At 43.3% G+C, this 9,644-nt stretch overlaps 1 protein-coding gene across 1 annotated transcript; it reads right to left on the bottom strand.

The window, feature by feature from the left end:
* Positions 1-3,068: 3,068 nt before the first annotated feature.
* On the bottom strand, positions 3,069-6,647 carry LOC117343299. The gene has a single exon (XM_033905645.1). It carries the CDS (start codon positions 6,645-6,647, stop codon positions 3,069-3,071), a length of 3,579 nt encoding a protein of 1,192 aa, XP_033761536.1.
* Positions 6,648-9,644: the final 2,997 nt, after the last annotated feature.

The raw sequence follows: 9,644 nt of genomic DNA on the forward strand, positions 1-9,644 counted from the left end.
GGTTTCAGGTTTGGCCTGGCATATCAGACTTCTAGCAAGGTTTCCTCCGAGTACATCTTTAAAATACCAATCGGGACCAAGCCGGGCCAATTTTTTTTCGCAACGCTCCATCGTAGCATCTTGCATGCCAGGATCCCCTCTTGCATCTGTCGATAACTTTTCCCCCATCAAATTTCATGCGGATAGCCATCCAACTTTCTGCAAGATTTGTAGCGAAGTTCCCGAGCAGACGGTCACTATTCGATGCTAGACGGTCCAACAGAATACTAACATCTCTTAAAATATCTTTGTCTAGGTCAACTTCATAGCTTACTCCCCCACGAGACTCTGCCATATCTTTTTCTGAAGTTCCCCCTTTCCAGTATTCTTGCTGATCCTCAAGTATTTCAGACGGGTTGAAATCAGATGGTGTACATGTTGATGTCGAGGATGATTCTGCTGATGAGGGACATGGATGGTATGTTGAGGATGATTCTGCTGATGAGGGATATGGATGGTATGTTGAGGATGATGTTGATGTTAATGATGAGGGAAGTGGTGCTTTGTTTTTTCTGTGAAGGAAAGTTTTTGTGATCTCCGAATGTATGGAAGATTGAATTCCGTATATCCTTTTCTAGTTGTTTGGTGGCCTGTTTCTTGTCTTCCTCAAGGGAACGCATTTTTATAGCGCAACGGACTGCTGTTGTAAGGCGAACACGAACGGTCTTGGTCAACTTTCCTCGGCCTTTGTAATGCGGTTTGTCATTGGCAAGGTTTTCCAGATTAGAACGCAAGCACTTGCATGCGTGATTAGCGCATTCTAACTTTTTCACATGTCGACCCCATACCGGAACTCTCTCCTATATACTCGAAAAAACGGAACTGTCCCCTATGATTCTCATGTAGTGAACCCCATGCTTTTCCTCAGCCTCCTCAAATCCGTTGCAGATAATGTCCGTTTCCATTGCCTGGCTACTATGGTCCCAGTTCTTGTAACATGTGTGGGCTGGAGGTTCTGTCTCTGTTGATTCTGCCAGTGTACATATGTGACAGTGGCGATTCCTAACACCTATGTCTAACAATTTGCCAGTGACAGCACCAAATATCACCCCAACACCTCCCAAAGCATTGTAGGTATGTCGATGGCTCCTCTTGGACCATCCTCCATCACAAACAACTGTGTACATGTATCCCATCATGCAAATCATTTCGTTCCAGAGCCAGAAGTTTTCCCTATCAATTTACTAAGTCCGGGTCTCCTTGGAGACAGTTCAGCCACATATTTCCAATATGATTTTTCTATTTGAGAATACATTTTTGGGGTCATACCTGGCAAACCTATAGTGCCTAATGTCTCATTTAATTGCATATATCCCGGTCACTAGTATTGTTATGACAGCTAACCAAATTATCACGCGGCATACATTGTTGACAATTCGGTGAAAAACTGTAAAATACAAAAACAAATCCCATTGATTATTGTTACTAAAAATAGGTACCGCCGCATCAGAAAATTTGGTTACAAATACTAGATGAAATACCAATTGACAGCTATTTTGCATGGTGTCGCTGGACAATTAGACTGTTAAACATCTTAATTAAACATATTTGTAAAAGACTTCCACCGTGCCTAAGCAAGGGATTGCTAAAATTCAACAGTTTGACACACCGTCGACCATGCCGTTTTTGCAGACAGGAAAAACAAAGAGCAAACTAAATGCGGACTAAATTCCGGATACTTAATAAAATAAAAACCGGTTACACAATTTCCGGAATTATAATTATTTATCAGTAACAGAACACTCCCCGTCTGATATATCTATATCACCTTATAAAATAATAAAAGTTGCCACACAAAGTTCTCAGGTTGATAAAGTTTGTAGATGTATCTACAATCAAGAAATCATCAATTTCACAATTAACGAAGATGATGACACTAATTATACACAGGTTAGTCCAACAATTTAACTAAAATCAAAAATATCTAATTATACTGTCTCGGCCCGACTACATGTAGTGGGTTTATCACTTTGGTTCTTGAACACAAGAAAACACAACTTCAGTTCTGGTAGGCAAGAAAAGGCGCTTTCAGTTCTTGGACACAAGAAGCACAACTTCGCAGGCTGGTCTCGAATACACCTTATTATCGGCTCCCACGCAAATTTCAATCTTCCTTACACGGCCATCCTCACTAGGTATGGCCCTTTTTACAATGCCCATGGGCTACTCGTTCCTGTGAACCGCTTTATCATGCATCAGCACCACATCGCCTTCCTGGAGATTCTTACTGTCTTCTCTCCACTTTCTTCTCTCTTGCAAGTTAGACAAATATTCTGTTTGCCATCTTTTCCAAAAGCGGTTTGCTAGAAATTGCACACACCTCCAGTGTGTTTTGTAAATGTCCTTGAGAGTGAAACCCTGGACGGTTTCGAAATCTACCGTGTGAGTAGTTTTCAAACTCAAAAGCGTGTTGGGTGTCAAAGGCATTGGAGACATTGGATCGGCAGATACACCTGCTATTGGTCTCGAATTAATAATCGAACAAACCTCGGCCATAAAGGTTACAAGAACTTCGTGTGTTAAGTTCTTACTTTGCACATCCAACAGAAGTGAATCCAGAATCCTCCGACTGATGCCAATCAGTCTCTCCCAGACACCCCCCATGTGTGAGGAATGTGGGGGGTTAAACCTCCACGTGATACCCTTTCTTGTCAGGAAGCTTTGTAAGTTTGGCTCTTCAACATAAATAACTGTAGCATTGAGTTCTTTTGCTGCTCCGATGAAGTTTGATCCGCAGTCTGAACGTAGGAATCTTACTTCACCACGAAGCGCGGTAAAACGACGCAGAGCGTTTATGAAACTTGAGGTTGTCATCTCTTCGATGACTTCAATGTGCACCGCGCGTATTACAAGGCACGTGAAGATTACAGCCCATCTCTTGGAATGTGCTTGACCACCACGAGTTCTTCGCGTTACCACAGTCCACGGTCCAAAAACGTCTATTCCAACATATGTGAAGGGCGGTGCAAGATCCAGCCGCTCTGGAGGTAAGTCTGCCATTTTAGGACACTGCTGCTTTCCACGCAACTTCAAGCAACGTACACAATTACGAAGCGACGGCATCCAACTATCCAATAGCCAGCAGTGCGAATTGCGCCTTCAGTGAATAATCGACCCTGGTGCTTAACCTCTTGGTGATAGTGCGCAACAGTGAGTTTAGACACGTGATGTGCCTTGGGCAAGATTATTGGGTTCTTTTGACACTTCAGAAGGTTGGAATTCTTTAGGCGTCCCCCAACACGAAGAAGACCATCGTCATCAAGGTATGGATCCAAGTTGAGAATTGAGCTATTTCTCGGAATGTTCTTTCCGTGGCTGAGCGATTGTATCTCCTTATGGAAAGCTTCACTCTGAACAACTTTCACAATGAACTGTTCAGACCGTTTGACTAAATTAGAGTCATGCGTAGCAGAATGGTTGGAATCCTGGCCCTTAATGGTCCTTGTCCATCTAGTAGCGAGGTGTTTCACATTGGTGATAGCCCTAACAAGGCGGTACCAAGAAGAGAAGTAGCTGAATCTGCTACTGTCGAATCTTTGTTCTGAAGTTTCCTCAACCTCGGTTTTGCAGGTACGTATTTCGATATCCTCCTCGGGGCTGACCAGAGGATAATCAGTGTCCTCTCCCAAGTCAGGTTCATCTATGAGGATATGAGACGGTCCGTTGAGCCACATACAATTCTGGAGGCGATCCGCAGGCACTGACCGAGTGGCCTCATCTGCGGGATTGAGTTTTGAACAGACGTAGTTCCAGTCTTCGGGGCGACTGCTTCTGCGAATACGCTCAACACGATTTTCCACATAGACAAAGAAACGTTTAGTTTCATTCCGGATGTATCCGAGGACAACTCGACTGTCAGTGAAGAATTGCACACGATCAAATTCTATGTCCATCTCATCGCGAATGGTGTCGTACAGTTCTGTGGCCAAAACGGCGCCACACAATTCCAACCTTGGAATAGTATGCCCGTGTTTGGGTGCCAATTTTGCCTTTCCAAGCACAAATCCAAGGCGTTGAGACCCATTTGAGTCAGTGAGCCTGATGGAGACAACAGCAGCAATCGCCTTTTCTGAGGCGTCAGAGAAAATACAAAGTTCATTTTTTACAGTCTTGCTCATAGACATGTTGCCGTAAGTACGTGGGATCCTCACATTTTGTAAATGTTGCAATGACAGCTTCCATTGTTCCCATTTGTGCAGACAATCCGCTCGTAATGGCTCATCCCAATCTGCTCCATCGGACATTGCTTCGCGAAGAATTGCCTTTCCAGCTATTGTAACTGGTGCAAGAAAACCTAAAGGATCAAATATGCTGTTAATGCAAGAAAGGACAAATCGTCTGGTGAAGGGTTTTTCTTCAGGTTCTACATGAAACGTAAACTCATCGGATTGGAGATCCCAGCGTATTCCTAAGCTGCGTTGTGATGGAAGTCCCTCTGTTCTAAGTTCCAAGTCTTTCAATTCCTTGGCTAGATCGTCAGTGTTGAATGCGTGCAGCACCTCAGTTGAATTGGAAGCTATCTTATGTAAGCGGAGATCGCCAAACTCCTTGAGTGCAGCACATGTACGACTCATGAGGTCAATGGCTTCCTCTACAGAAGGAACGGAGGATAACGCATCGTCTACATAAAAATTGCGATGAATGAAGTGTTTGACGTCCGTACCGTATTTTTGTTCAGCGACATCGGCGGTTTTCCTCAATCCGAAAGTGGCCACAGCCGGCGACGGACTGTTCCCGAACACATGGACTTTCATTTGATAGTCTACTAAAGGTTGGTTCAAATCATTGTTTTCGTGCCAAATGAAGCGTAAGTATCTGCGATGGTCTGGATGTACCAAAAAGCAGTAGAACATCTGTTGCACGTCCGCTGTGATTGCCACCGTTTCTTTCCGAAACCGCATAAGGACCCCGATGAGACTGTTGATCAGGTCTGGCCCCGACATTAAAATGTTATTCAAAGATGTTCCTTGAAGCTTTGCTGAGGAGTCGAAAACACCTCTGATTCGGTCTTTTTTCTGTGGGTGGTATACCCCAAACAAAGGTAAGTACCAGCATTCCTCTTCCGGATTAAGTGACGCAGCTGGTTCCGCGTGGCCAGAATCAATCAGGCCTTTCATGAACTCCAGGAAATGTTCTCTTTTGACAGGGTTACGACGCAAGCTTTCATCGAGGCTTTTGGCTCGATCCATGGCTTGTTTTTTATTGTTTGGCAGGCGCGATCTGTTTTCCTTAAAAGGAAGTGGTGCAATCCATTGACCCGTTTTATGCTTTTTCATCTGGTCTTCCATCAAAGACAAGAAGTTTTTATCTTCCACAGACCTTCCCGGTTTGTTGTCCCTTTCAGTACGATGGAAAATGTCAGAAACACAGATCTTACTGTCACACGGCCTTAAGATTGAGTCTGGTCCTGGTGTAGGATTTAATAATGTTTTCAGGACGTTTGCTTTAGATGTAGGTGCATGAAGTCCATTTAAACAAGACTCCCCGACGATTACCCATCCGAGATGGAGTCGCTGAGCGTATGGTTGTTCCGGAGGTCCGACCTTCTGTTCTAATACGTGGTGGGCAATCAGCAGGTCTCTGCCGATTAGAAGTAGGATTTCAGTGTTGACAGCCAGAGGTGGAATACAGTCTGAAATATCCACCAAATGTTGGTAGTTGGTGGCCACTTCCGGTGTGGGTATTTCCTCGCTGTTGTTGGGGATAGCATCACACTCAATAACATTTGGCAGTTTCAGTGAAGCAGTGCCATCTATGGACTCTATAATAAATCCGCTTGTTTCCACCTTACCACTGCACGTAGATAAAAGATAGTTCTCTGGTGCTGAATGAGGATCAAAAGTATCAAAGAGTTCTTTTCTACCCAGTGTCCTATTACTCTGCTCGTCCTGAATTGCGTAAGCTAGTGTAGGATCTTGGTTACTGGCCTCGTGACGTACAGTTACAAGAACTATCTTTGCACATGATTTTCCCTCAAAATACTTTCCACAAATTTCAGTACATTTTGTGTTTATTTTCTCCTCCCCGCCATGATTCTGAGGCGCCATAGAACTGCGGTCAAAATGCATTCCTGTCGCATGATCTACACTTTTACAAATGTCACACTTGACCGATTCCTTACAATCTTGTTTCCTATGTTTCCCATCACAACACTTGAAACACTTTCCATGTTTCCTCAGTAAATCTCTGCGTTCGCTAATGGGTTTCGCTTTGAATGATCTGCAATCATTTGTTGAATGTCCTGCGTTATGAATCAAACACCTAGGTTTATCTTGTTGGTGATCAGTACCTGAGACGGCCGTCTCACGTACGGATATATGGGATCTCTTCCCATTGCCATGTGAAGCTGGGGTGTTGGTGTCAGTATTTCCAGTAGATATGTAATCAAATCCTGGGTCGTTCAAAGTTGCTGCCAACTCTTGGATAAAGGTACAGAAGTATGAGAAGGGCGGAAACGCCACATTGTGGGTGCGCTTGAACGTTACAGCCCTATTGCGCCATTTGTTCTGGAGGTTGGCAGGCAGTTTCTGGATAACAGGGTTTACACCTAATGATGTGTCGAAGTACCCAAGGAGGGTGCTGTATCTTTCATCATCTTTTACAGCCATAATTTCATTAAGCGTATCAGAGAGTTCGAAGAATTTGGCTTTATCCTTATAGGTTAGCCTTGGTAAGTTATTTAGTTTCTGTTTAAGAGCGTGTTCGACTCTTTCTGGGCTGCCGTAAAAGCTATCTATTCTTTCCCATGCCTTCGACACGGCTCGTTCCCGGTTCCCAGCGTTTGCCGTTTTAATACTAGCAACTTAAGAGCTTGACTGCGGCCCCAGCCACTTAATCATCAAATCAATCTCCTCTGACGGTTTAGCTCCAATTTCTTTAATAACATCTTTGAAGGTGCCCTTCCAAGATAGGTAAGTCTCAGGTTTGTCAGAAAACTTAAGGAGACGATCAGTGACTAGTTCTCGTTTTATTAAATACTTGGAGAGCTCCTTTGTAGTAGCCTGATGATCCGAATGGTATGTGTCTTGAAAAGATGGACTGTGCAAACTAGTCGTTGTTTGTACTCTAGGTGACTGACGGGCTTGTACATCGGGTACATCAAACACATAAGGATAAGCTTTTGTTGGTACAAGGGGTGCTTGTTGAGCATAAACTGTAGGGAGAGCTTGATGAGCGTAAATTTCTTCAAGAGCTTGTCCAACATGAAAATCAGGGGGAGCTTGTTGAGCATAAACTGCAGGGAGAGCTTGTCTGGCATGAACATCAGAGGGTGTTTGTTGAGCATGGGCAGCTTTGGGAGCTGGTCGAGGATAAACTTCAGCGAGAGCGTGTCGAGCATGCACATCGGGAAACGCTTGTCGAGCATATGCAGCCAGGGGAGCTTCTTGAGCATAGACTTCCGGGAGAGCTTGTCGAGCATGAGCATCAAGGGGAGCTTGTTGAGCATTGGCAGCCGGGGGAGCTTCTTGAGCATAAGCTTGAGGGAGAGCTTGTCCAGAATGTACAGCCGGAGGAGCTTCTTGAGTATAGACATGATCAGAGAGAGCTTGTCGAGTATGAACATCAAGGGAAGCTTGTTGAACATATGCAGCCGGGGAGCTTCTTGAGCATAAGCTTGAGGGAGAGCTTGTCGAGCATGTACAGCCGGGGGAGCTTCTTGAGTAAAGACATGATCAGAGAGAGCTTGTCGAGTATCAACATCAAGGGAAGCTTGTTGAACATAGGCAGCTGGGGGAGCTTCTTGAGCATAAACTTGAGGGAGAGCTCGTCGAGCATGGACATCAAGGGAAGCTTCTTGAACATATGCAGCCGGGGGAGCTTCTTGAGCATAGACAGGGTGTTCAGAATGCGAAAAGGTATTAATTTTCAATTGGTTCTGTACATAATTAGCCGTTCTCTGATAAATGCTCGATTCCGGCACATCTGAGTGCCCGTCCTCCGAGATATCTTCTAGCTCTTCCATTACAGCATTCATTTCAGCACTAGCCACCTTTGTTTCTTGTTCAGCTTTCAAGGTCTTCAGTGTTGCTTCAATGTCTGCATTTTGGAGTAGGGTCTCCGCCTGTATCTTAGCTTTCTGTTTAAGTAAATCAGCTTCTCTCGCTGCAAATTCCATGCCAACCTTAGCCCCTTCCAGCTTGGCCTTCTGACGTGCTAAAATTAAGCTCGCTGATGATTTTTTTGTTGAATTATCAGAGTTTCTTGATGACTGTCTTGTTTTTCGGGCACTTCTTAAGCACTCTGATATTTCATGCAGTTCTGGTCCAAGCACAACACTCAGTTTCTGTTTTAAAGAATTAATAATAAGCTTATGTGATGCAAGTTCACGTTCACTAGCCGCAGTGTTTTGTCTATGTAAATAATCTATGTATTCTTTGGAAACAGCCAAATATTGCTTGTAGGTGCCTTTGAGAGAACTTACTTCCTTTCCCTGTCTGTCTGTTCCCGTTGACAGTAACGTCGTGAGAAGCTCGTCCATATCTCTGTTCAATTTGGAGAGTTTCGCAGTGTTTTTCATAACTTCTAATTCAAATAGTTCTCTAGCCTTTTCTGTGGGTTTGTGAGTCCTTTTTTCCTCAGTGGTGTCATTATGTTGATCTCGCTGGTGCAGCGAACCGGTATCATGGGATCCCTGGTACAGGGTGTCTGAACACGTAGGTGTTGCCATTCTAGTTGTTTAGGTTTTTTCACTGTTATGACAGCTAACCAAATTATCACGCGGCATACATTGTTGACAATTCGGTGAAAAACTGTAAAATACAAAAACAAATCCCATTGATTATTGTTACTAAAAATAGGTACCGCCGCATCAGAAAATTTGGTTACAAATACTAGATGAAATACCAATTGACAGCTATTTTGCATGGTGTCGCTGGACAATTAGATTGTTAAACATCTTAATTAAACATATTTGTAAAAGACTTACACCGTGCCTAAGCAAGGGATTGCTAAAATTCAACAGTTTGACACACCGTCGACCATGCCGTTTTTGCAGACAGGAAAAACAAAGAGCAAACTAAATGCGGACTAAATTCCGGATACTTAATAAAATAAAAACCGGTTACACAAATTCCGGAATTATAATTATTTATCAGTAACAGAACAAGTATGTACCGTAAATGTATGTCCACAACAACATGCAGGCAATTAATGTTGAGACCAATCCAAACTTTTTACTTTCTCTAACAATTTTAAAGGCATCATTTCCCTCTTTTAATTTCTTGCTGGCTTCGGCACAGCGAACGGCATGCCTGCATGCTTGATTAATGAAATTTGGTATATGGGAAATATCTGTTAAGCGAAAGCCTTCAACTTTGTGCTTCTTTGCAGATGTACATGAAAATTTCAATGTCTTATTACATGTCAAATTTCGTAATTTTAAAGATTTGCACACTGTTATACGCTTAACTATAACTTTAATGGAAGAGTTTCCAGGTACATAAGTATTTCTAACTGGAACAGTTTTGTAGGGTTTCACTCTCTCTGTATTGGCATGCTGCAGTAAGTTGGTCAATTGTGTTTCCAGGAAATTGGCATGTTTTGTATATCTTCGTTTGGTTGCATATGCATGACGTCCAGGACGTGAATTAAACTTTCGTTTTTTT

This window comes from Pecten maximus, chromosome 2 (assembly GCF_902652985.1).
Source record: "Pecten maximus chromosome 2, xPecMax1.1, whole genome shotgun sequence".
NCBI classification, from domain to species: domain Eukaryota; kingdom Metazoa; phylum Mollusca; class Bivalvia; order Pectinida; family Pectinidae; genus Pecten; species Pecten maximus.

Coding starts and splice junctions, on each gene's coding strand:
- LOC117343299 (XM_033905645.1), bottom strand. CDS start 6,647: ATGGCTGTAAAAGATGATGAAAGATACAGCACCCTCCTTGGGTACTTC.